The sequence below is a fragment of the Pituophis catenifer genome, unplaced genomic scaffold (assembly GCF_029215685.1).
Source record: "Pituophis catenifer annectens isolate HBS135680 unplaced genomic scaffold, rPitCat1.0.hap2 SCAF_7, whole genome shotgun sequence".
NCBI classification, from domain to species: Eukaryota; Metazoa; Chordata; class Lepidosauria; order Squamata; family Colubridae; genus Pituophis; species Pituophis catenifer.
This window is the reverse complement of record NW_027256887.1, coordinates 23,229,315-23,256,807: the sequence shown is the minus strand read 5'-3', so window position 1 is coordinate 23,256,807 and position 27,493 is coordinate 23,229,315. Positions and strand designations below refer to the sequence as shown.

Genomic DNA, 27,493 nt, shown 5'->3' with positions numbered 1-27,493 from the left:
TTTACAGTTGTTGAAACATTTAAAAACAAACAAGACAAAAGGAGCACAAGACAAAAGAACAATATTTAGAAATAAATAGACCCTGAGGGGAACAGAAAGGATGAAAGAGGCTCAATCAACCTCTCCAAAAATGCTTTCAAGATAGGAAGAAAACTGCATCCAGATTGTTTGGAGGGAGAAAGACGCATCACATTTGGCACAACAATTAAACTAGCTTTCTTTTACCATAATCCAGCCAATTCAGACAAATTATAGCTGGAATAGACTCCAGATGTCATCCCAGCCATATTGCATTACTTTCAGTGGGACAGAAATTTTGCTGCAACCATAAACAATCTTCATCTATCTCCTAAGAAATCAATTACAAATATCTGCAGTTAAAGTTGAATAAGTGCAAAAATTATGCCAAATGGAATAGAGACACAGAAAATAACACTATAATGTAACACACTAGGAGGAATGCTGATGGCAATTGCCTTGAAAAGTTTTTGTTTATGCTCACTTATATGAACCCATCGAAATTGGCTTTGGATTTTTGTCATTGAGTTTGTACAATTCCTGATTCTTTTACATCATTTACACATTTTTAAAAAGTGCCCTAACACATTAAAAGACAGAGTAGAAATATAAGAGTAGAAAATATATAAGAGTAGATATAATATAAGAGTAGAAAATTCCCTTTTCCTTTCCTGCAAGCGTTTTGTGTCCTCTGAAATAATAAGTTTTGCACTTCATGAAAATTCAGTATTCAATTGTCCGTAGGAGACATAGATATGCATAGAACTAAACTTCTAATGAAAGCCATCTTAGTATAGTGATTAAAGCATCAGGCTAGAAACCAGGAGACAGTGAGTTCTAATCAGTGGTGGGTTGCTACCGGTTCGCCCCGGAACCGATAGCAGCGGCGGTGTGAGACTCCACCCACCCACCCACCCGACGCTTCTGCACATTCGCAGAAGCATCATGCGTGCAGAACGAGCAAACCAGTAGCGACGGGTTTTGAAACCTGCCCCTGGTTCTAATCCCATCTTGAGCACAAAGCCAGCAAAGAGAACTTGGGCCAGTCACTTTCTCTCAGCCCTAGGAAGCAAACAATGGCAAACCACTTCTGAAAAACCTTGTGAAAACCCATGGAGGGACTTGTGTCCAGGCAGTCTCCAAGAATTAGACACGGGGAGTGGGAGGAGACCCTTCAAATATAATTTTCTTATACAAGTTATACTTTATTTGCCAGTGTTATTCTTTTGTCTTATGCTGTTTTTGTATTGTTCTTTGTTTTTAAATGGTTCAACAACTGTAAACCATCCAGAGCAGGGGTGAAATGCTCCCGGTTCAGACCGGATCGCCCAATCCAGTAGCGATGGAGGCGGTGGTTCGGAGAACCGGTAGCAAACCCCCCCCCCATGCCCAGCTGAGCCGCACAATCCTCAGAGGCTTTTTTTTTTTACTTTTAAAAGCATTTTTTCTACAACTTCGACCGAAAAAATGCTTTTAAAAGTAAAAAAAAAAAAGCCTCTGATGATCGCGCGGCTCGTCAAAGGCATTTAAAGGAAAAAAAGGTTTTTTTTCTTTTAAATGCTCTGATAATCCAAGCTGAGTTGATTGGCAGATCGTCAGAGCATTTAAAAACAAACAAACCCTTTTTTTCTTTTAAATGCTCTGATGATCCAAGCCCTCCCAAGAGGACTCCCAAATTGCACAGTCCAGGGAAATGCTATCCCATCCAGAGTCAAAGATGAGGGCCTGAGGAACCAAGAATCCAGAATCACTCTGTCTTGCCAAGTTGAGTCAAAGTTGGTTTCTCTCCATTCAGACCCTTACAACTTACATTCACTAAACCAGCACAGCCATGGCATCACCTGTCTGACTAAGGTTGGAGATATATAATTGGGTCTCAGCTAATGAGTTGCATATAATGTGGCTATTTTTAAACTGGACTCCAGTTTAAAAATCCTCTACTTATATACCTGAGGATGAATTCTACTAAATTCAATGGAAGCAGCATTGCACTCATTTTATTGTATTGCATGCATGCGCTCATACAATAGAGCAATCTATTCAGAATAATTTTGGAGCCTGCCGGTATAATTGGGATAACATATTTTCTACATTGCTCTACTCAGGGCATACCTTTTTAATATCTTTATTTGTAGTTTGTATATCTAATTTTATTCATTTAAATATTTATAATGCATAGTTTATTGCTTAACGCATTGTAAGCCACCCTGAGTCTCCGGAGAAGGGCGGCATATAAATCGAACAAACAAACAAACAAACAACAAATAGTGGTTCTAGATTGTCTTCAGAGAAGTTTACATTCAGAGTTAGCTAAATGACATTTTCCCTCTGTTTTTTTATCTAATTCTGCATGCAAATACTTTCCTTCCATCTATGCCTCTTGGTTCTGCAAGTTGTGCAGAATATTAATACTCTTTGTATATTTAGATGCTCAGTTGTTCTAACTGGTTATACATGCAGAAATAGGACATTTGAAAAAGTTTTTCAATTATGATAAATATTTGCTGCTATGTGTACTGATCAAATCTTCATATCCGGAAGTGTGTGAGTAGCACCTTTTGAAGTTCTCCATGTCCCCCATTCTTCTCTTTTCATCATTTCTGGATATGAGTGACAGCAGGCAAAGATCAGCTCTTTCTTATGCTATAGGACAACAGAAACATCTGCTTTTCTGTCAGCCATCAACTGAAAAGTCTTCTTATTTTGATATCTAGATTGCAGACTCTGTTAGGTCCTGTGTTGAGTTGCAGATACATTGAATATGGAGAGCCATCATGGTTGTTGGGAAATATCTTCCCCTTAGAAGAAGCTCTGGTGATGTTGAGCTACAGCATCTGGAACTTACAATTCAGTAACATCCGGAGTGTGACAGATTGTATAAGTGTAATTACTAAAAAAGTCTTTTGTGTCAGTGTACAAAGTGTTTGGGGTGGCTGCCCTCAAGTTAATACAGTAGACATGTTCTTGGATGCCGTTGTGACAGTTTGTGTTGAGACCGGTCAGAGGGTAGGTAGCGATAGGACATGCATACACACACACACACACACACACACACACACACACACACACAGAGAGAGAGAGAGAGAGAGAGAGAGAGAGAGAGAGAGAGAGAGAGAGAGAGAGAGAGAGAGAGCGCACACATAAAACGTATTAGCAATAATATATTGGAGCACAAGACCAAAACTTGAATCTGAAAGATTCAGCAAGATTTTCTAAAATATTTATTATAAGGGAGTGGGATTGTATCATAAATTCCAACTTTAAAATATGCATAACTCAGTTAAAATAGAAAAAATCCCAAAATGAGATATATGGAATATTACAGCCACACAGAATTGTGACATTGCTCCACAGACTATGAAGTTTGTCTTCTTTCTGATCTATAAATTTATAACTCAGAATCAACTACAGTCACTGAGACTACAATTATTTTAAAGGTCACCTATACTGATATAATTCAGAAAGGAACTTAGCTTGAATGTCACTTCCTAGCCAGCTGTTCACAGCAGTCCATTTTTTTTTAATTAGTGGGAAATGAACTTTTAAATTTTGAGAATGATTTTCAGGTTAAAAGTTCTGATATTTTCTCTGGGAGGAAATCCATTCAGTTAAAGAAATAGCATATATATTCACTGTTTATCACAATCTTATTCTATTTGCTTACTATGAATTCAGTTCTTGTTAATTCATCCAAGAACTCTTTGGGATATTTTAGACTTCAACCTGAAAATAGTTCAACTCCCTATAGTGAAGGTAATCCTTGGCTAACAAATGTAACTGGAACTGTGAACCCCGTCATCAAACAATGAGGTCATTAAATGTAATGTCATGTGACCATGCTGACTTAATGGCAGCAATTCCAGTGGTGGTGGTTGTTAGGCACATTGCCCATGGCTATTGGGTAGAGGATCATGTGATCGACATTTGCAATCTCCTATCAGTTTCCCCATTTACTTTGCTTATTAGAAGACAACAGTGAAGGTTACAAATGTGATAACAGGATGCTGCCACTATTGTAATTGATAGCCAGTTGCTAAGTGCCCAAATTGTGATCATGTGACATTGCAACAACTGCAACTTCAAGGACTAGCTATAAGTGTCTCGTTTGGCATTGTCGTAATTTTAAATGGTCGCTGAATGAATAGTCATTATCTCTATTGACGGTTTTCCTGGGCTCTTGAAATACTGTATACAGTGCATTCAGAAAGTATTCAGACCCTCTTCACTTTTGTCAATTTTGTTATGCTGCAGCCTGATTCTGCAGTTGTTGAAATTCATTTTTTTCCTCATTAATCTACATTCAGTACTCCATAATGACAAAGTGAAAACAGAACTTTAGAAATGTCTGCAAATTTATTAAAAAGAAAAGAACTGAAATATCACATTGGCATAAGTACGGCAACCTCCTAAACAGGAAACACACTGACTAGCAGGGATGTGCCATTGTGTGTATTGGTTGTTCAAAACAAAAGGGAGAAATAGAAAGAAAGAAAAACCTTTAATGTATATAATACATTGATAAATAATGTAGCCACAGCATGCAGAGAATGACTTCTGGAATTCCTTCCAACTTCTTACCAAGAACCAAAGTGCATCTGTTATGTGTAACAAAGTGATGTTTCTAAGTGTAAATTTTTGCTTTCATTCATGTTGCACCAAGAGTGCTGGGAAAGGCTGTGTAAGCGGCATGTGGTCCACTCTGGATCATGTGACTGGGAGGGGGTAGGACTTAGAATAGATAAATCACTAACATTCTGAGCCACTGAACAGGAATCCACTGGTAATTTTTTCCCTCTTTGTAGCCTTCTCACTGATCTTTTTCTTTTGGTAACTTCTCCCTACTTAGTTGGTTCCAGACTGTTCAGTTTTCAGAGTTTTCTTAAACTGTGGGGTGTTTGATGCTCTCTGAGTTTGGTTGATTTCTTGCAGACATTTCATTACCACATTAGGTAATGTCATCAGTACATCAACCATGTTACAGTTCAATCCTGAGCTACAAATATTCTCTTCCATCGATCTATTAAACTCATTGACAGAATTTCAACCTCCTTTCTTTCAAACATTCTTTTGTTTGAAAGAAAGAAAGTTTGTTTCATTCTTTTTCGGAAAGGATAAAAATCCAACATACAGTATCTGTCAGCTGCAGGACTAGCATCTTAGGATCAATTCTAATAAGCAACAGAGAAGTATAGGGAGGACATAGGGAAGTACAGTGGTAAGAATATTTTCAGAGTAGGATAGAACAATTGCTGCTTGAAAATCATAGTAATTACCTGCTCTGGCAGAGAATGAGGAGATGACAGGCCATTATATATTTCTGTTCTTTGTGACAGATTATATAGAACTCAGCAAAAATTAGAGTAATCAAACAAAATGTCAATGTAATAATATTTTTGATGCAATTCTGGCTGTCTACTATTAATTTAAATGGGTGACACAGTTTGCAAGATTAGATTTATAATTAAAAACTTTGTTAAAATTTGGTAACATTTAAATTTAAGCACTCGGAAGTCAGTTGTTTCATAGAGAACAATTATTAACTTTTGGAGATTGCTAAATTAGAACTAGGAGGAGGAAATATGATTGTTTTTATTTTTAAGTGGACTTTCTGTTACAAACTCTTTCCTGGAAATATTGCTCAGAATCCTGCCATAATGATGGAAAATCATAGTTTAATGAGTTATGTTGTTACATTTATGCCCTTCACTGTAATGGGTTTCAATTTCATTTGCTACCGGTTTGCTCGTGGGCGTAAATGCATGGGTGCGTGCAACGCTTCTGCACATGCACAGAGACTTCTGGGTAGATGGGCAGAGCCTCCCGCTGCCACTGCTACCGGTTCTCCTGATCCGGGGTGAACCGGTAGCAACCCACCACTGCCCTTCACTCTAAAGAGAATGTGATGAATTTGGCATGATATTGTTCTGCTCCTAGTATTATTCTTGCCAAGGAAGTAACATCTGGCCTTACTGTTATTTCTATCAAGGATCCCAATAGAAGCCACAATTATATCATGTCCAGCATTAGGCCCATATCCATGTAATCATGACTGACACAAAATACATGTTTTGCATAATAATATAATGATACATATGATGTCAATTTCTCACACTCGTGAATCATCTAGTATTGGGGGTTCAAGTTAGCAAAGCAGCTGTCTAGCATGGTGTATACAGCATCAATATTTCAGCAACGGCTAGACTGCAACTGAGTGGCTTTGTAAGTGTTCTTGTTTCACTCTTTTGCAATTTGTGAAAGGAAACTTAATCCAGAATATACTTTCATTTAGAGGTATTCAGCATGTATTCAGGTATTCAGACCTAAGTTGGTGATTCTGGCATCTGTCAAGTGATATACTTGACATATCTTGTCATATGAAGGATGGGGAAAATAGGTGAAAATAATAGACTGAAATAATACTAGATCACCACATTTTTCATGCAAATATGAAAATCTTGTGAAAATTTTACATTAACAGTACATATAAAATGATGGAATTGTGACAGGAAACCTTGTAACATTTTCAAAGAATATGGAAATCTAGGGAGATTTGCTGACCTCACATCATAGGGGCATTTTAAATTTGACAAACGCTATATCAGAAAGAAGGACTATGAACACCACTTTGCTACTCTTGCACTAAAACATTATTTGACATACTTATGGTCAATTAGACATTGGATGAAATATGGGAAATATATAGAAATGGAAACTTAAGAGGAGTCACTCTTTGATAGGTCAACTTTGCTGAAATGAATTTTGAAACCAAAGTGATTGAGAAAAATGGCTGAATATTAATCTAAGGACCAGCTGAGTTTCCAGATTACTTTAAAATAGAAACCAAAAATGAATGAACTAGAAATTGGGGATAATAAAAATGACCAGGAGCCTACGGAAAAAATTGCAATAATGCTAAACTGATGAAAGAATATATGATGCCATATGTGGCCCATGACTGTATATTTGTGTCCTGATGCCTGATTCAAAATTTACATGCATCATGTTGTATATTGCTCTTTGCCCAGCCCAGCAGGTTTGAGTCACAGGTACTTTTGGATTCAGAAGCAATGACAACGTTGAATATAAGAACATATGGCTTTATTCCAAACCAGTATAACAACATAACATTAACTATAAACATAACATCATAACATAAAATAACAATCAGATAATATTCAAAAATATTCAAGAACAAAAGGAAGACAAAAGACTTCTTCTGCCAGTCAGAGAACCCAAAAAATGATGGACGGTGGGCCTCTTCAGAGCTATTGATTATGCAGCACCTGTCTCAGTCAGGTCTGCATGGAATTTCCATCTCGTGGGGATTGCCAACCAGCTTATATATATTCTGAAGCATAATTTGTCCTTTCTCAGTGAGCATTGTTTCACTTGATTTTGCCAAGCCAAAGAGATATGCTTATCTTGTCTTATTCCTGGAATGCATCATCCATTCCTGCCAAGGATAAGACCATCCCAAGGGTAAGCAGTATTGAAGATGAGAAAGATCATCGAACTTTGCACATACTTTCCATACCAAAGAGAGGAAAAAACAAAGTATCAGCCTTTTTGTGGTTAAAATAAATGCTTACTTAATTGTCTATTACATACTGAAACATTACGTGAATCAGTAGTACCCAGCACTTAAGAACCGGATCATAATTGCTTGTTTTGGGGAGGAGGGTTCTGCTGTAACTTCAACTGGGACTAATTGTAAGTTGGAACTTTATGTTCTGACCGTCCCACAGACACTTGAGCACATTTTGGGTGCTTAGCAAACAGTTGTTTGCAATATCTTTGCCAAAAAATAGTGCTTATCTATGGTTTTCAGCAAAAATACCTCATAGCAAACAATGGGTTCACTTTAAAACCACCTCAAAAAAATCCCAAAGGTGCTTTTTGAAGAGGCAACTGGACTTTCTGGTTTTTCATTTTTCTTTTTTTTTTTTTTTTTTTTTTTTTTAATTTGATTTATATGCCGCCCTTCTCCGGAGACTCAGGGCGGCTTACAATGCGTTAAGCAATAGCCTTCATTCTTTTGTATATTTTATACAAAGTCAGCTTATTGCCCCCACAAACTGGGTCCTCATTTCACCTACCTTAGAAAGGATGGAAGGCTGAGTCAACCTTGAGCCTTGGAGAGATTCAAACCAGCAGAAATTGCAGGCAGCTGTGTCAATGACAAGGTGCACTAAACCACTGTACTATCAAGGCTCCCACTGAAGAAACTGAAGAAGCTTCTTGGACGAGAAGTGAAATGTCTTCAAAGAAAAACGAAAAACCAGAAAGTCCAGTTGCTTCTTCAAAAAGCACCTTTGGGACAACCATGACCTGGATGGCTGAGAATCTCCATAGACACATTTTAAAAGGTTATAAAATCAAGTTGGTCACAACTTACAACCATATTCCTTTGCAGGTTCCTTTGCAATTGTAAGTCGAGGACACACATCTTTATAATTCCTCTTCACCCATCTTCCAGTGAAACCATTTTTACCATATGCATATGTCACCATTTTCCCTCTTGCATTCCTACTGTAGACACCATGAAACTGAAAATGATTGTGCTAAAACTCAAACTTCATGTTCAAGGAAAAGACTCATACTTTGATGTACTACCTTTGCTGAGATTTGTGATATGGCAGGTCATTTGTAAATGTTATCCATAACAACTTTTCTGGCATTGTCATATATTGTTGTAAAAGCATGTGAATTAGAGGGGATTCTTGTTGTTTCGGAGATTAACAGAATATCTTTTAGAACATAATTTGTGGCTTTCATAAACAAATGAAAAGCTATCAAATACGTTTAACTAAATTACTTCCCTGATTCGTTTTGATTTTTAGGAGCCTTAAATCAAACAAAGTGGGGGAAAAAATATCCAGCATGCAATGGTGCCAAGCAGTCACCTATAAATATTGATGAAGATCTCACTCAAGTAAATGTGAACCTCAAGCAACTGAAGTTCAAAGGTTGGGAAGAAGAAACTTCAGAAGACACCTTAATCTATAATACAGGCAAAACAGGTACAGAATACATATTCATATTTGGTTTGATATTCATAGAAGTTTTTGTTCACATGTGAAGCAATTATTTAAAGTTTTTTTTACAGTCTCTTGATTTATTTTATTATTTTTTATCTTTTTGAAAGTAAGATTCTTGCAATTAATGGGAAGACAGCTGGCAATAGCAAACAAGCATTAAATCATGAGGATACCAGGCACAAAAGAAATATATTAACAAAAATAGCCCTTGAAATAACATAATTCCTATAATCCAGTCCTCTCTATTTTCTGAATATAAATATATTTTAGCATAATATGTATGCTATTAATATAGCCCAAATTGTGCAAAATGTTATGTCACAAAGACCCAGCTAATATTTTCACAGAGTTGTTTATAAAGATATTTAAAAAAATTTATCATACTTAATTGCAATGTTCTATTTCAAGAGGCATCATTCTAATTATTGGGAGTTTGCCATGTACAGATTATTAATGTATTGATAGGTCACATAAAAGAAGAGTTGAAATAAACATACCATCTATCCAATTGGTATTTAATCATATAGAATATTATTTGTCTAGAATATGTATTATAAAACCTGCAAATCTTCATATCAGTTGGTTCTAATGATTTGTATTATTTTTGTATAAGAAAACGGTGAATTATTCCTCAAAACATACATTTGAATCACTAAATTACTTAGTAATTTTCATTTGAAGTAGTTACTAAAGTAGTTACTAAACTACTAAATTACTTAGTAGTTTTCATTTGAAAACTGAAGGGAAATTACAAAAACTTGAAGTATGGAATAGAAATCTGTTGAATATTTACCAGGCCTATAAAATATATTTCAACATTTGAAATTGAGCTATCTATTTAATTAAATTTGATATAATATTTAGTATTAATAAGGTGTTTCCCCGAAAATAAGACCCTGTCTTATATTTTTTTGAACCCTGAAATAAGTGCTTGGCCTTATTGCCATGCGCTCAAAAGCCCGATTGGGCTTATTATCAGGGGATGTCTTATTTTGGGGAAAACAGGGTAGGTTTCCCTACTGTAACATATTGTACCATTTATCTGCTGAAGCTATGTTGTGCAAACCAATTATATTGCTACATAATTTATTTTGTTCTTTTATTTTTCAGAAAATTTTTAAGCAAACTGAACTTTTGAAAATTATAAATTGAAAAAACAAAACTGATATATAAAAACATTGTACTTAAAGTGTTCAAAATATATTAAAGCTCATATAAGTAATCTTATTAATCTAACATGCAAACACTATATATTAATGCTTAGTTTAGATTCATTTTAGTTACATTGTGTTAACATAAATAGTAAACATCGTGTTTCCAAATAGGCAATGGGACATGTTTTCATAGAAAAGTGAGGAAGAAATGCTTGATGTGTGTGAACATTTAAAGGTGGGAGGCAGGGAGAGAGAGCTATTAGTAATTCCTTGACTCTCATCTCTAAAGTCCTTAGAAATTATTACTTTAAACATTCAGCAGTACCACAGTGAGAGTAGAAAATAATATTTAGCAGTTAATTAGCAGTAAAATTAACCCTTTCTATATTGGAGTCTACCTATATATTTCCATAATTCCCATACATAAGGTATAAATAATTACTAGGTTAAATTCAAACTGTATTCTGAGTTGAAATATATGACTATTATTATAATTAATAATAAGCCTAATTTAACTCAAATCCTGTTGATTTCAGTGGGGGAAAATGTAGTTAACCTATTTTAAATTTCACTCATGGTGTGATATTTGATTTGATAATCTTAAAATTAATGCTGATAAATTTGAAATGCAAGTTCCTCTTTTCTTCTTAAATATAATGAATAATAGTTATTTTTTGTTTTTTTCCAGTGGAAATTAAGCTGAAAAATGAATACTTTGTGATTGGAGGAGGATCAGAAGCAATATTTAAAGCAAGCAGGATAACATTTCACTGGGGAAAATGTAATGTATCTCATGATGGATCTGAACATAGTATAGATGGACAAAAATATCCCCTTGAGGTAATTGATTTAATAACATTATAAGTATCAATATATTTGTGCACATTCATTTGCCTAGGCATAATTAAATAGCTATAAATGCCATTAATAAATTTCCCTTTGATATGATAACCTCAATTAGTTCCAAAGAATATAGCTAGTTTGCCATGTGTGCTAGTTACTAATTCTGGATGCAATTTTTGAGGTGCTGCTTTTAGTCTTTCAAGGGGCACAGATTAGGTTTCATTCCATTGGATGAATCCTTCTTGTGCCTTAATGTTTTCTTCAATTGCCTTTTCGGATTTGTCATATGCTTTTACCAGAGAGATGAAACTAAAGCTACTCAGTCAAATAAGCATGTGTTAAAGGTCCTAAGCAAAAGGGGGGCACCATAGACTCTATTTCTCTAGTTAACATGACTTTTACCCTTTCAATGCCACATTCAGCTTTAGTTTCCAACACTTATTATGTCTTAATTTAAGTTAAGCAATGTCAGGGCTGAAGAGCACTATTGTTAGGCTGTGTTTAGGTTAGCCTTAATCCAGCTGCACCTGAAACCTATTATGGCCCTCTTTTTGACAGTTGTAAAGAGCTTTTTGCTTTCAGACTTATTATTATTATTATTATTATTATTATTATTATTATTATTATTATTATTATTTAGTAGAATTGGAATTTCATACCATTCTAATATTTTATGGGCTGCCCTGTCACTTTCCTTGTTATTTTTTACTGCTGATAACTTTAGAACAATCAGAACACTCTAGAGTTAGCCTCTTCTGAAATCCAGCACAGTATCAGTTGAACAACAGAGGATTATGCATGGCTTCGGAATCATTTAAAATATTGCTAATGTCCAGTGCTACCAAATAACTTTGATATGTATTCCATTATTAATGGAAAAATAATCATTAAATATATAATTTTGTAATAATAATAAACTTAATTTATAATTTAATTTAATATCCATATATTATATTGATTGAAACCAAGTGATATGCATCTGAGCATATCAGTGCTTTAAATTTCTAAAGTTCCTGGTATAAATTATCTGAGGGACCGTGTCTTTCTGGTCACATCTACCTGACCCATCAGAGCAGGAAGGCAGGGAATGTTGCGGGTCCCATCCCCCAAGGGAGATACACCTGGTGGGACCCAGAAGAAGGACTTCTCCATGGTGGCTCCCTGGAACATCATTCCCCCAGAGATTAGAATGGCTCCCACTCAAATACTCTTCCGGAAGGCGCTGAAGATCTGGTTCTGCCAGCGGGCCAGAGTGGGATGGAGCCCATTAAATGGCTCGTGTGATTTGCTGTCACCAGGGCAGGGGGTGGGAGATAGGTGGTGATTTTGTTATATTGTACTATATTAGTTTTTGTTAGTTTATATTGTTTTAAATGTCATTTTATATTCTGTAAGCCGCCTTGAGTCGCCATGGGCGAATAGGTGGCAATATTATATTATATTATATTAAATTATATTATATTATATTAAATTATATTATATTATATTATATTATATTATATTATATTATATTATATTATATTATATTATATTATATTATATTATATTATATTATATTATATTATATTATTATATTATATTATATTATATTATATAATATATATAATATAATATAATATAATATAATATAATATAATATAATATAATATAATATAATATAATATAATATAATATAATATAATAATATAATATAATATAATATAATATAATATAATATAATATAATAAATATAATATAAATACCAGATGAATGAATGTCCTTCTTTTCACTGTTCTATTAACTTTTTTAACTGTATTATATTATAGATGCAAATCTACTGTTATGATTCTAATGAGTTTTCAGATATCGACAAAGCAATTGAAGGAAATGGGAAATTAAGAACTTTATCAGTTTTATTTGAGGTAATAGTTTTTAATGATTCTTCAACTTTGAAATGTAATTGTTTCCATTTTGAGGGTAAGAGTTGTACTATATGTATGGGTATTATTATTGTTAATTATTTTTGCATAAGAAGAAATAGCTTTATTTTTAAAAAGGTTTGGGCACTAATGTGTGTCTGTGTAAAGTATTAAAAGAAGTGTAATTTTTATAATTTATTAACTATCAAACTAACAATATCTTGCATGATTTCTTATTGAAAAAAAACCAATCTTTCTTCAACAGGTGGGTCTGGAAGATAATATAGATTATAATTCAATTATTGAAGGAGTGGCCAGCGTTAGTCGGTTTGGTGAGTCTGTGATAAAATATGAGAAATTATATGAAGTTATCAATTTTAAGATTCTAAGCCTAGTAATATATGAATTTATGGAATCTGGATGCATAGCAAAAATTTGTTCAAATTCTATAGCCGAAGTTATATAAATGGTAGGGTTCTGCATACCATCCAGTAGGCACATTGCATCTCAATGGAAGTTCTTCTGAACATGCTTAGATGCCATGCCAAATGTTCAAAAGAACATGGCTCCAATGCTATGCAAAACATGTCTCCAAAGGATTTTAATCAGCCCTACTCCCCTATTATCACAGCCATAGTATTCAATATCATTTTATGTGAATAAAGATACTGTTTTCTTTTTTTAAAAAAATAACTTTACATATCATGACAAAATATGAACCTTCCTTATAAAGGCCAGGTAGCAGACTAGTGCAAGATTGAAACTCACTATTCGGGTTGGAATTTATTAGGAATTGGAATCCAACAATCTAACAGTTATGAGTGGTGATTAAAACAACAAAATACAACAAAATCAGAAGTTAATGACAAACCATTTCCATAAGATATGTGAGATCACCAGGAATCGGGTTCATCTCAAAGGAAATTTTATTTTAGTGCACAGGGCACTTTGTGGCTCCTTCAGACCCTAGTCAATATGAGTAAACTAAAAAAAAAAAAAATCAAAGTGTTTCATTAGTATTTAAGTAAGGAATAATGTAAATCGCACCCAAACAAGCTGTAATAGCCTCCTTTATGTTTGGTTTAAATATTATGGATTAGAATAATATGTATCAAGAGAGTAGCTATAGCATGTTGTTTATTTGAGAGATCTGGGTTTTGAAATAAAACACAGAGGAAATATAACACATTACTCTCAGTAAGATATCATCGTGGCATGTGTTTAGCAACCCCAGAGAAGAACAGATTTAAGGCATTGAAACCCTGTTGTACAAATACCATCTCACCCTTCCTGAAATGGGTCCACCAAGCATTTCCATGATAGAGAGATCTCTCCTTCTGTGTTCTGTGTTCTTAGAGGCATGGAGAAGAGAACTGCATCCCTTTTTCTACCAAAAGGAAAGTGTGCCACCATGATGGAAAATATGTTGCAACAATGGACGCTTTCTGTAGTTCCCAAGATAGATGACAGAGCTGGTGAATTGTAATCACTTCTATTGTTTATAAGAGATCCATTGGAGATAAGAACAGGCTCAGGGAGTTTAGTGGAATCTGTAAATATCAGATTCCCACCATGACAATTTATAGGAGGCTTATAATTAAATATATACATGCATTAATTTTAAGAGTTATTCTCCTGATTAAAGAAAAAGACCATGTAGTCTACCATTGTTTTTTAGCATAAGCTAATGAGATTCTTAGGGAGCTCATAACCATAGCATTAAAGAAGCAACCTCCACCTCTATTTTTTTCCTTCAACTGGTATCTTAATCTAATAGTTCTTTTTTTTTTCTTTATTTCTGATACTGATACTAAAACTGCAGCTATTCAGGTATAGCAGGAAAATATCAGTTGGAACAGAGAGATTTCAGGGTCTGTAGGAGGAGCAAAACTGAGCTTGAAAAGGGATTTGGCTGGATAAGTGGATTACTGAACATTTTAGTCCATGGCTAGTGGCCACTGATTAACAATCTATCATACATAACTTTATGTAAAAGGGATGCTTTAATTTGGTTTCCTTTCACAGACTTAAAGTACCAATTCTGCCCCTTAACCTTTCCATGTCTCCTCATTGGAAAAATTAGGTACCTTCATGGTAGACTTGGGAAATTTTAAAATATGCTAAGGGAGCCTTACACCATTACAAAGTTTAACACAGCCTTTACCTCCCAAATTTTGGGCCTGGCATTCTATGGCTCTGTGAGATATAAATTGTGTGTTGGAGACAAGGCAAATTACAGGTTTCCTTATTTATATTGATTTTGAATAATCTTGAAGACAATTCAGTCTTGAATTCTAACCTAGACAGATCCATGCCTTCATCTAGCTACCCCATTTCTACACCATGCAATTTGGATTTTAAATATCATCATGGGAACTTCTTTATATTTTGCAGGGAAGAAAAATGAACTGGAACCTTTCATTTTGTTGAATCTTTTGCCAAATTCAACAGACAAATATTACACTTACAATGGATCTTTGTCAACTCCTCCATGCTCAGAAACAGTTGAATGGATTGTGTTCAAAGACACTGTTAACATTTCAGAAAACCAGGTGATTTATACATATCTGAATGAAAAAGTTGATCCTAATGGTAAAGGAAAATGATTTGCAGCCAGCATCAGACAACAAATCTACATGATTAGAGTGAAACAAGGACAGAGTTTCCTCAAAAAATAAACAGTTGTGGTATCTATATCTACATCAGCTTTAGGAAAAGCATGCTCTTTTCTGAACCAACAAAATATATTTGCTTGTTGGTGATTGGAATATCTGTACCTACAAACTGATGTTGTGATAGTATGGATTGTATCTATAACAATGTTGAACAATAACAAGTATTTTGTTAAGGCTCAGAATGAACTTCAAACTTTACAGTGTGCTACCTCATGTCTTCTCTTTCTCTTCTCCTCTCATATACATATTTTATTTCTATTGTGGTTTAAAATGCCATTTTGATGTACATCTGAATTCTTTTATTGACAAAAAGAATGACAAAATGAGGTTCTGAGTATGTTTCTTTTAAACAATTGCTTGGAAATTAAAATTAAATGGGGGGTGGCATCAAAGTGAAAATCCCTGCACAATACACTGGAGTTTCTTTAGAACTATAGTGACAAAAGAAGAGAAAAAGGTCCATTGGAATGGAAGGTATGGAAAGAGTTTAATAATAAAGTCATCAACCTTGATATACTTACCTAGAAAGATTCAAATTTTTATTTTTTTAAAATGTTTGTCCGTAGAGTTTATGAACTCTCTAGTTCTAAAGAACTAATGTTCTGCTGAACAAAAAGATTATATAGGAAGAATCAGGCAACATAACATTTAGAGTAATACATGTTTCTCCATCATCTGAATGTGGCTTTTCAAAAATGTATTCCTTACTAAATTACTTCTGTGTTTCCATTTTTTTTTTTAATTTTTTTTATTTATTTATTTATTTTTAATTTGATTTATATGCCGCCCTTCTCCGGAGACTCAGGGCAGCTTACAATGCGTTAAGCAATAGCCTTCATACTTTTGTATATTTTATACAAAGTCAGCTTATTGCCCCCACAAACTGGGTCCTCATTTCACCTACCTTAGAAAGGATGGAAGGCTGAGTCAACCTTGAGCCTTGGAGAGATTCGAACCTGCAGAAATTGCAGGCAGCTCTGTTAATAACAGGGTGCATTAAACCACTGTACTACCAAGGCTCTTCTCTTATTTCTTGTCTTATTCCAGCTGTCAGTGTTCTGTGATGTTCTAACCATGCAGCAATCTGGTTATGTGATGCTAATGGACTACCTACAAAATAATTTTAGAGATCAGCAGCACAAGTTTTCCGGCCAAGTATTTTCATCATACACTGGACAGGAAGAAATTCATGAAGCAGGTACTTGTGTGTTAAAATTGTGGCCTTAAGCATAATTTTTGCCACAGTGAATTGCTCCTAAGGAAAACAATAAGAGATCCTTATTCAACTGTCCATATGCAGAGAGTTTTAAGACAAGTATCTTTTGTGCTAATTAGCTGTAGGACATGAAGCAAGGAACAATAAATAAATGAGCAAATAAATTCAACCTTGCCCAAACTTGAACATTTGTCCAGCATGATTATCTGTCATGCAGTTGAGCTTTTGAAGCTATACCAATATAGTCCTGGGGATGCACACATAGGTATGTGCCTTTACATCAGGCTAGTGCCTTTTAGATACCTTGGGACTGTTAGTACATCTGGAAAACACCAAATTAGATAAGGCTTCTCATATTGCCTTCACCTTGGTTAAGTGAGCTATTACTTGCAATAGATATAACTCCCGTTCACAGCAAAAAGTGTGGATGTTAGATAAGTATCATCCATTTGTGATAATGGCATCTTGCAAATGCCACAATTTTGTATTTCCATCCTGAGATGTAAAACAAGTATATAAGCTGTGGTGATTGATGATACCATCACACACATTTGTCACATGACTCACCCCACATAGATTCCATGATTTGTTGTTTTAGTATAATCTAACACACCTGTGAATGAGTTTAGTTAGCCAAAGGCCAAAAAGCAATTAATACAACTGAGTGAAGGGTTTTTTGCCCACTGGATAAATCAAGCACTCAGAGTATCCACTCAGTCTAACAAAGGAATATGTAACAAAATCAGGCAAATGAGCATTAATACATTATCTGTTTATTGTTTTATTCTAAAAGAAGCTTTAAATGGGTCACACATTAAATAAGATTGTGTTATTAAACTTCAGTTTGATAAACTGGAATTGATGAAGTTATTAAACTTCAGTTTGATAAATTGGAAAAATACAAATTTAAAATTTATTTTATCATGCACATTTAATGTTGGAAAGCTATACCGACTAGTGAGTGCCCTCTTGTGTTCAAAAGATAAATTCTGAAATAATGTTAGAGAAAAACACATTAAAAAACAAGTGAAATCAATTTAATGAAAATTGATTGGCAATGGTGACATCTCAATAAATGAGTTAAGGCTTTTTTGTCTGAATTTAGGCTAATTTATTTTTTAAGGTGGCTGCATTGAACTAGTTTAAATCTAATTAAAAACAGTTTAGCTTTTCTGGCCTGTGGAAAATCATTGATTTTTACCACAATACCACAGAACGTGTTTTCACTGCACCCAAATTATCCAAGCATTCACAGTAATTCTATACTTAATTGGATATAGAATGACCATTGTTATTTTTTTGAAAACCAAAAACTCTCTCATAGTCTGAGGTAAGATCTTCCATCTTAAAATGAGAAGGGATTTCCAGATTAAATCTCCAAGCTTAAAAAAATGTGAGGAGGGTAGTATCATACTGTATATTTGAAACAGAGATATCAGTTATTCATCTCAATTCCTTAGTTATTTTTATCATTCTAGTTCTTGCAATTATATCACAGCAATAGTACATGTTTGATTTATTTCCTCATCATATTTATTCGATTCCCATTTTTAAAAGACATAAATTTAACAAGTTAACATGTGCTTCTAAAATGTTTATATAAGAACTCATAATATATAAAGATATTACAGTATGAAAAGTAAAAAATGAAGCTAACAGTTCTAGTAATAGCTCTAGTAAAGATTATGGAATGAGGATTATGGGGAGGAGGACTATATATTGGTTAATTAAAAATTAGATTTATTTTATGGGTGAAAGCCAGAAATGTGAATTTTCTCTCTGTAGGTCTATTTTATAGTTGTTGTTTTTTAATACATAGTTGCTATAATTTGTAAACCACCTTTTCCTTTTTTAAGTTTGCAGCTTAGAACCAGAAAATGTTCAAGCCGATCCAAAGAATTATACCAGTCTTCTTGTTACTTGGGAAAGACCACGAGTTGTATATGACACAATGATAGAAAAATTTGCTGTTTTTTACCAACAATTGGAAGGAGAAGACCAGACAAAACATGAATTTCTAACAGATGGTTATCAGGACTTGGTAAATGACAATTTAAAAGGTTTTCTGTGAAGGTATTCTATAGAACTGGGAATCAAAATGTATGGGATTGCACAAATATAGTGGATTAGATTAGGATAAACTTGAATTTAAAATGCTTCAGCAGGATAATTGTGACAGCTTTTGCTTACCAAGTTGGTTTCACCTAATGCAGTACCCTTAAGCCATTCCCATTCCTTACAATCATTCCCTTACTAAGACATTTCATGGATTGTGTAAATATTGGTATAAAACAAACCCCTTGCCACAGAAATAAGTGGCACTGGGACCCTGTTGGTGAAATTGGTCTGATGAGGAGACTAATATACCATCACCACAGGCACATAGTAATCTGCCTATCTATTGGAATCTGGGTTAGTAGTGGAGTTTCCCAGGGTTATGGTACTAGTGAAGATGAGCCTTCCATCCATGGATATAGACCTAAAAACGAACCAGGAATATATGGTCATTATGGCAGCCTGTTTATCTCTAGCCTAACTCACAGTAGGGATTATGTATTAGATCTGGTTTTTAATTCAGGTCTATGGTGACATGATCTGGAATAGAGTGATGTCACTTTTAATGCCATGACATTTGTCTTGGAATAATCTGTGACTGCTCTACTGCAGGAAGATAGGACCTAGTTGGATAATCTATCCCAGCACCTGATGGATTCTTATTGGGTTTCAGAGGACCCTTGGTCTTGCCTTGTGGCTCTGGTACATGGTTCCACCAGGGCCTTAGATGCTTGGAATGATGATGATTGAAATCTCCATGCTGATTATCTGGACATTTTTCAGCCAGATTTTAGACCTGGTTACAGTATTGTAGTAGCATTGGTCACACCTGTTGATGAACATTGGTAGAATTGTGGGGGGGTGCTTGGGCCTGAGCCTCCTGTTCTTCTTGGTTTCCTGGGCATGTTGAGGCAGGAAGCAGGCTCAAGCTTCATGTGCTGGTGGGTCCTATAACCTGCCTCAGGCCCCTACACAACCTGCCCCACCCTCCTGAGGCACTCCTACATGCCTCACCTCAGACTCTGTCCATTGAACAACTCAGAAGATCACTTAAGAGCCACAACCAGGAGTACTGGGATTGCAGTTATTAAGTAAAACAGTTACGTGACATATCATTTAATGATCACTTCACTCAACAACCAAGATTCTGGTCCCAGTTATGCTTGTAAATCAAGAATTAATTGAATTGGCATTTTGTCAATGTCTAGACATTGTGAGAGTCTGGATAGGGAATAACTTTGGTTCAACCCTGGCAATATCATTGGGTATGGGTTTGGAGAACACTCCCGGATCTGAAGATCTTCCCTCTTTAACTCTGAGTGGAGTTGCATTCCCCAAACAGAGTTGATATGCTGCTTGAAGCTCTTTCTGCACTCATAGTTCATTGCAAAACATTTAGAAGCTGCAATTGATTCCGGTTGTGGCATTAAGAGCAGCTTGAAATGCCCATTTAAAATCAGTCCTTCATGAGCTGAACTAGCTCCCAGTAAACTTCTGAGTTCAAATCCAGGTGGTGGTTATTGCTATAAAGTCTTAGAGCAAAGTTGTTTGTGGAACATCCTTTTTTATTGTTTCTGCTAAACCTACCAGATGGAACAGGTTGGCTCACTCCAGGTCTCATCTATTAAGCAGACATGCTTAAGACCCAGACATGCTTTCTCTGTCCCAGCACCTGTGGAGGAGCAACTCCCCCACCTCCAAGATTCAGATGGCCCTGACCCTGTTGGTGTTTTGTAAAGCCTTAAAAGGTTTGACTTTTCCCACAAGCACGATCCTGGTTGGTTATTTGCTTATAGACTGCCTATTGCAAGATTGAAGGGATTGATTTGGACCTCCAATTGTTATTGTAGATGTTTTTTTAATTGTTCTATTGGGTGTTCCTTTTGCTTTATTATTTTAGCCTGCCAGGATCATTGCAGCAGGCTGGCAGTCACATAATCTGTATAAATATATACATAAATCTCTTACAATAAAGATATTATCAGAAGCACAAGAAAAATCTATAATTTACTCATCTGAACAAATAATTACTCCTCTGAAAAAACTTACTATCACAAATGATGACAAAATCAGTGTTGTGCAGTTCACCCATCATTTAAGCCAATGATATTCAAATTCATATTGATTACTTTCCTTAATGGACATTCAGTGCAGCTTTTAACTCCAAATGTTTTTATGCTTAGTCCCATTTTAATGTTAAATGTCCTTGTGGATGGTATCAAAAATATCTGATTATATTATAAATGGTTGTTATAATGTTATAAAATAATTGCTCTGTGAATCAGCTGCATATAATCATATACTAATACAAAACCTCTAGCTAGAGATACTATCCTCATACCAAAATAAATAAACTTTAAAAAGTTTAAAAAGTCTGCATGAGGAAGATTTCCAAATGCTGCTTCTTCTCCATCTACACTTTAAAAACTCTCTGAATTTTCTATAACACAATGAAGTGGGATGTAGGCATAACTGGAGAATAGACTCACTCCAAATCTTAGGTAAATTAGCTTAAGGGATCTTAAGAAAAAGGAAGTTTTGCTGCCCACTTTTCTCTACCACTCCATCTTGCAGATTGCCTTAGAGGTCATTTTCAGAGATGCTTTTTAAAAGCTGGAAAACCTGTAACAGACAGGGGAGAATATGAAAGTCTCAGTCATCTGTATCTTTAATACAATTTGCAAGGTGAAAAATTGGTGGTTTTTGTAGCCAGTACCAATAGTGTTAGTGGTATGCTGAGTCCGCATTTTTTTTCTTTTAACAACCGTGTCATCCCTTGCATTGGGGTAGAGTTGGGGCGACTGAATGAAGCTGAACATTACTAGCCGGATGCCCTTCATGCCTATGCAGAATTTACAGCAGATATTTTCACTTTGTGCCCAGAGAGAAAAATATCTGCTGTTACCTCACAATTGTGGCATGAGAGCTCCACCTCTAGGCCATCGTGCTGCTCACTCTGGGTCCACATATGTTAACACGAATATTGTCTATTTCCAAATTGATTGCAAAGATGTTAAATAACATCTATGCAGATGACGTACAGGCAGTCCTTGATTTGAAACTATTAATTTGAAGTTACAATAGCACTGAAAAAGTGACTTGCAGCCAGTTCTCCCATTCACCCTGATTGCAGCATCTTCATGGCCTCGTCAAAATTCAGACCCTTGGAAACTGGCAAGTATTTATGACACTTGCGGCATCAGAGGGTCATGTGGTCCAGGGATGGGTTCTACTTACCTTTACTACCAGTTCGCAACGGGGCCGCGTGGGTGCGCTTGCTTCTGCTCGTGCGTGCTCTTCTGCGCAAGCGCAGAAGCGTTTTCATGACATCAGAGTCAGTGAGCGGGGCTTCCCGCCAGTTTTACTACTGGTTCTATAGAACCGGTGCGAACCAGGGGCAACCCACCACTGATGTGGTCACCATTTGCAACTTTCCCAGCCAGTTTCCAACAAGCAAAGTCAATGGGGGAAGCCAGATTCACTTAATGACTGCATGATTCATTTAACAAATGCAGTTATTTGCTTCAGTTTCTTGCTTAGCAATGGAAATTCGACCCCCAGTTATGGTCATGACTTAAGGAATTCTTGTACAACTGAATTTAAATGTGTTTAAGTTTGCAGCCATCATTAATGACCCATTAACAAAAACATTTTTCCTTGATTATTATGAGAAAAAAAATCACAATTGCAATAATATATACTGAATATCTAATACACCGATATACATATATCTACTCTAAACATGCATACATAGACACATAAAAATATACTTCAGTCTTGAACAGAGTACAACCTACTAGAGAGTTGTGGAACCTTTACAGAATCTTGCATTGTGGCTATTCAGTCAATGCTTAACAATTAATTTTCAATTGTTTTCTTCATATAATAAGCCATAAATGGATGAGTGGAAGTGTTGGAATGATTAAAATTGCATATTTATATTTACATTAAATTAATTTGAAAGCCTTTTCTTGTCAGTGGAATTTTCTGTGACTAAAGAAATATAATATGTAACTTTATATGAAATACAGAAAGTAATAAATATGGTTTATGAATTTAAATCATTTCAGGGAGCAATTCTGAATAACCTGCTGCCCAATACAAGTTATATTCTTCAGATAGTTGCTATTTGTGCTAATGGTCTGTATGGAAAGTACAGTGATCAAGTTATTGTTGACATGCCTTTAGATGACCCAGGTAAGTTTACAAAGGTAAATTTTACTTAAAAATCCACAATGGTCTTTTACTTGCAAACCAGCTCAAAATACAATGCAATGGTATTTCTATATCAGTGTTCTTCACCTTAAATATCTCATTTTCTGAGATATTTCAAAGATTCCTTTGAAATGTTAGAACCAGATTTATTATTTTAGAATAAAAATAAGATCTGGGGGTCCATAATAAGTTTTATTATGAGCTAATACATAAAATATGCCAAATATTACTTTTAAAAATAATAAATTAAATTTATTATTCTGAATATTATTATTCTGAATCTGAATATTATTAGATTCAGATTCCTACACAACATAATTCCAATTGGAGAAAAAATAATAAGTGTCTGTGTTTAAAAGAATGTATAAAATATGACTAATTTCTATTTATTAAGGAAAGGCCTGTGACATAGGACATAGTAATTAACAAATTCTGTTCTTATGATTCTGAAACTCCATTGCATGTTGCTTTTCTAAAATGAGATTTCAGTGCAGTGGTGATGGAATTCCCTTGCTTCTTAATGTTGAATTGCTGAAATCAGAAGACTAACAATTAATTGCACTTATTTCAAAACTTTATTTTCACTCTTGAAAGACATAATATGACTCACTTGTTTCATCTGTTTCCCACTGAAATGTATTATCCAATTTTGCAGCTAGTATCTATTGTATTGTCACTAATTTCTTTAAAAATTTCATGTTAAACAATAGTGCTATTGCACATTTGCTGGAAGGAGTGAATTTCTGTGAAATATTCTTTGAGCAAATTTATTATGATTCAGGACCATAAATAAGGTTATATTTAACATTTTTTTCCCAGCAGAACAAATTCCCTTTCTTCTCATAGATGCTCTTCTTACAGCCTTTCTGTTTTAAATCTAGTTCAGAAGGGTTGGTGAACTTTCAGGATTCAACAAGAGAACAAACATCCATTCATGAAACACTGAATTTGCTCCCTTGCTTGTTGTAAAGTTTTTTGTTTTTTGTTTTTAAAGAATATATTTCCAAACAGCTTTAAGTTGATAGTTTTTTTTACTCTTTTTTTCAGTCAGAGTAGCATGAATTCAATCAGAGTAGCATGAATTAATAAGATTAATTAATGAATTAATTAATAAGATTAAATTTATTTGTTATTCCCTTTATCAGCAAAGAACTCATTCAACATTTGTTTTCTTCCAAGCAAGGAAGTATGACGTTAGGAAACTTCTTTGTTATAGAAAGCTCGAGAAACTATTTTGTCTTAGACAGACTTATTGTGATGAAGTTGAAAAAGCTTCTGTTGCATTTCAGAGTCTTTCTTCTTGTCCCTTTTTGCATCTTCTGAAACGAGACGCATCCTGATTTTTCAGCCTGGTTTCTGGTTTATGCAAATAAAGTTCACTTGCATTTATTTCTTCATCAGTATTCAAGGGAGACCTGGCTCTTCATCATGAGCTAATGCTGTGTTCAGTGTTTTGTTGGTAATTTAAATTGAGCAAATGATGGCAAAAATACAAGAATATGTAAAACTTTATCAGTGCATGTTTTAAAAAAAGAAGAGAAGCAGCATTTGTTTATTTAAAGCATAAAGTTTTTTGCTGGAAGCCACCCAGTGCAATTTTTATATAATTAAAACAAAGTATGGGATCTGAAAATATTTACTTTTAAAAAGAGAAACAGAAAGGGAAAAGGTGTTCAGGCATCACTTCTCCATGGTTATAGTTTGCAAAAGCAATATCTGTAAGATTGCTGTAATTGTGACTAATGGATGAAATCAGTGGTGAAATGTAAAATTTGTTACTACCAGTTCTATGGGCGTGGCTTGTGGGGGGTAATGTGACTGGGTGGGAATGACCAACTTTTTTTTTTTTACTTTTAAAATCATTTTTTCTACAACCTTAAGAGGTTGCAGAAAAAAATGCTTTTAAAAGCCTCTGACGATCCCAGCTGAGCCACGCGATCATCAGAGGCTTTTTTTTTTTACTTTTAAAAGCATTTTTTCGGCCGAAGAGGTTGTAGAAAAAATGCTTTTAAAAGTAAAAAAAAAAAAACCTATGATGATCATGCGGCTCAGCTGGGCATGAGGGGGGGGCAGGGATTTTTGCTACCGGTTCTCCAAGCCACCCACCGCCATCGCTACCGGATTGGGTGATCCAGTCCAAACCAGGAGCATTTCACTCCTGGATGAAATAGAAAAATATTTAAACCACCAATATGTATATATGTATGTAGGTGTGTGTGTGTGTGTGTGTGTGTGTGTGTGTGTGTGTGTGTGTGTGACGTTCAGTATTATCATATATATATGACTTTCAGTATTGAGAAGCCAGGGAATATCATCATTATTTTATCCATTAGCTTCTTAGTCTTCAAAACATAACAGGTAAGATCATTTTTCCTAAACATCTAATAAAATTCTGCATCTTTTTTTGCTTTGGTTTTTTTCTAAAAAAACTGCTGCGTTCCATGCTATTTTTTCCTAAATATGTTTTTTTTAACACTTAAGAATTTATGTACACTGTTTAAACACCTCTGGTGCACATTCTACACCAGAAAAGTATGGTGCATTTTTTTTTAAATTTGTATGGAACTTCCAATTATGCCCAAACTATTCCAATTATTCTTAAATTATTAGTTAAGGGGTACAACTAGTTCTTGGTCCAGATCACACAGGCTTGCGAGGCAATTGTTAAATTTCCTGAAATTTTGTGAATTGGTTGAATTTGAGCCCTAATGACCCGCTTGCCAATCAACTTTTGGGTTAGCAGTGCAATGATGACAATGGAGTTGCCAAAGTTGAGGGTTTTTTTTTTGTTTGTTTGTTTGTTGTTGTTTTTTAATTTGATTTATATGCCGCCCTTCTCCGGAGACTCAGGGTGGCTTACAATGCATTAAGCAATAGCCTTCATACTTTTGTATATTTTATATAAAGTCAGTTTATTGCCCCCACAATCTGGGTCCTCATTTCACTTACCTTTGAAAGGATGGAAGGCTGAGTCAACCTTGAGCCTGGTGAGATTTGAACTTGCAGTAATTGTAAGCAGCAGATGTTAATAACAGTGCTTTAGTCCACTGTACTACAGGCTCTACAGAGTTTTAAACATTTACCAGCACATCAATGGTTGTAACCTTATCAAGCTTCTTCCCTTTTAGCTTGTGATTTGCAAAAAATAGCATATGCCTACATACATTTGTTTTTTCCTCAGATCAAATAAAAAAAAACTTGATATGGTTTTTGAGTAGCCTAAGTTAAAAAATCCTGAGTTGACTATTTAAATATATTAAGATTCTGCCCTGCATTAGAATGAGGTTTATGATATAATACAATAATTAAAAGTTAAAGATAAATAATTACTGATAATGAAAAAATACAGATGTATTAATACGATATTTGTCTTGTTTTACTAGCAGTCAGTTCCCAAAATCTATTTTATGCTGGCATACCACATCCCAGTCTTATAAGTTATTAAAGGATTACAATCAGTAATAGCATAACCTTGTAATAAATGAAAACATAAGAGTAACTTCTTAGACTAATTCTAACATTCCTATGGAATGGGCTGTACAGATGGACATGTTCAATAGATTCAGGTTTAAGAAAGTCATAAGGGTACATTGATATTCCTGCTTCTTTAATAAACAGACTAAGATATAATGTGGGAATTCATGACTGGAAATTTGACATCTTTTGTTTGGAAAAATTATTCACAAATTTAATATTTTGGAAGATGGTGAGGATATTATTTGTGCTACACATTATTGATTTTAAATATATTATTTACCTAAAATATTTGATCCCAACTTTTAAACAGTCATCAAAATACTGAAACATAAAATATTAAAACAGAACATAATTCAGAAATGGTAATATCATGAATAAAATATGGGACAAGTAATATTAAGATTAACTTCCAAAGTATAGTATGACCAGTTCCAAAGTTAAGACACACAAATACAACTCTGGTATTTGAATCAAAAGATAGATATCTAGATTGCATTTTCCCAATACATATGGTTTATTTCATTATTATGCATTTCTATTATCTATGTGGTCTATGATCCTGTGATCACCACAGTCTCATATAACTTGGTCCTGGGACATAGAAGTTCCAATATTAAATTAAAGATTAGTTTTTTTAATCTTCCCTATACATTTGTATCCTAGAATAGATTGATTCTATCAGAGTTTTCTAGATAATTATTTCTGCTCCTTTGATCATGTAATGTCAGTAGTTTATAATATTTCTGCTATGTACCATACTACATCTCAGAAATAATTGTGCTAGAAACCAAAGTACAGAAATTATTCAGTAATTCCATTAAAACTTTTTAAAAATATTTGTAAAGTGATTTTTTAAAAAAACAACTTTAGAATAGATCTTAAGCACTTAAACAATTTATTGTCT

At 34.5% G+C, this 27,493-nt stretch overlaps 1 protein-coding gene across 1 annotated transcript in view; it reads left to right on the top strand.

Moving 5' to 3' along the window:
* PTPRZ1 (protein tyrosine phosphatase receptor type Z1) overlaps positions 1 to 27,493 on the top strand; it is a 120,409-nt gene that overhangs the window by 58,389 nt on the left and 34,527 nt on the right. The window contains exons 3-10 of the mRNA XM_070947947.1: positions 8,859 to 9,038; positions 10,899 to 11,050; positions 12,859 to 12,954; positions 13,217 to 13,283; positions 15,346 to 15,503; positions 16,674 to 16,824; positions 18,699 to 18,883; positions 22,968 to 23,094. Coding sequence (XP_070804048.1) covers positions 8,859 to 9,038; positions 10,899 to 11,050; positions 12,859 to 12,954; positions 13,217 to 13,283; positions 15,346 to 15,503; positions 16,674 to 16,824; positions 18,699 to 18,883; positions 22,968 to 23,094 — 1,116 coding nt within the window. The remainder of the gene's footprint in view (positions 1 to 8,858; positions 9,039 to 10,898; positions 11,051 to 12,858; positions 12,955 to 13,216; positions 13,284 to 15,345; positions 15,504 to 16,673; positions 16,825 to 18,698; positions 18,884 to 22,967; positions 23,095 to 27,493) is intronic.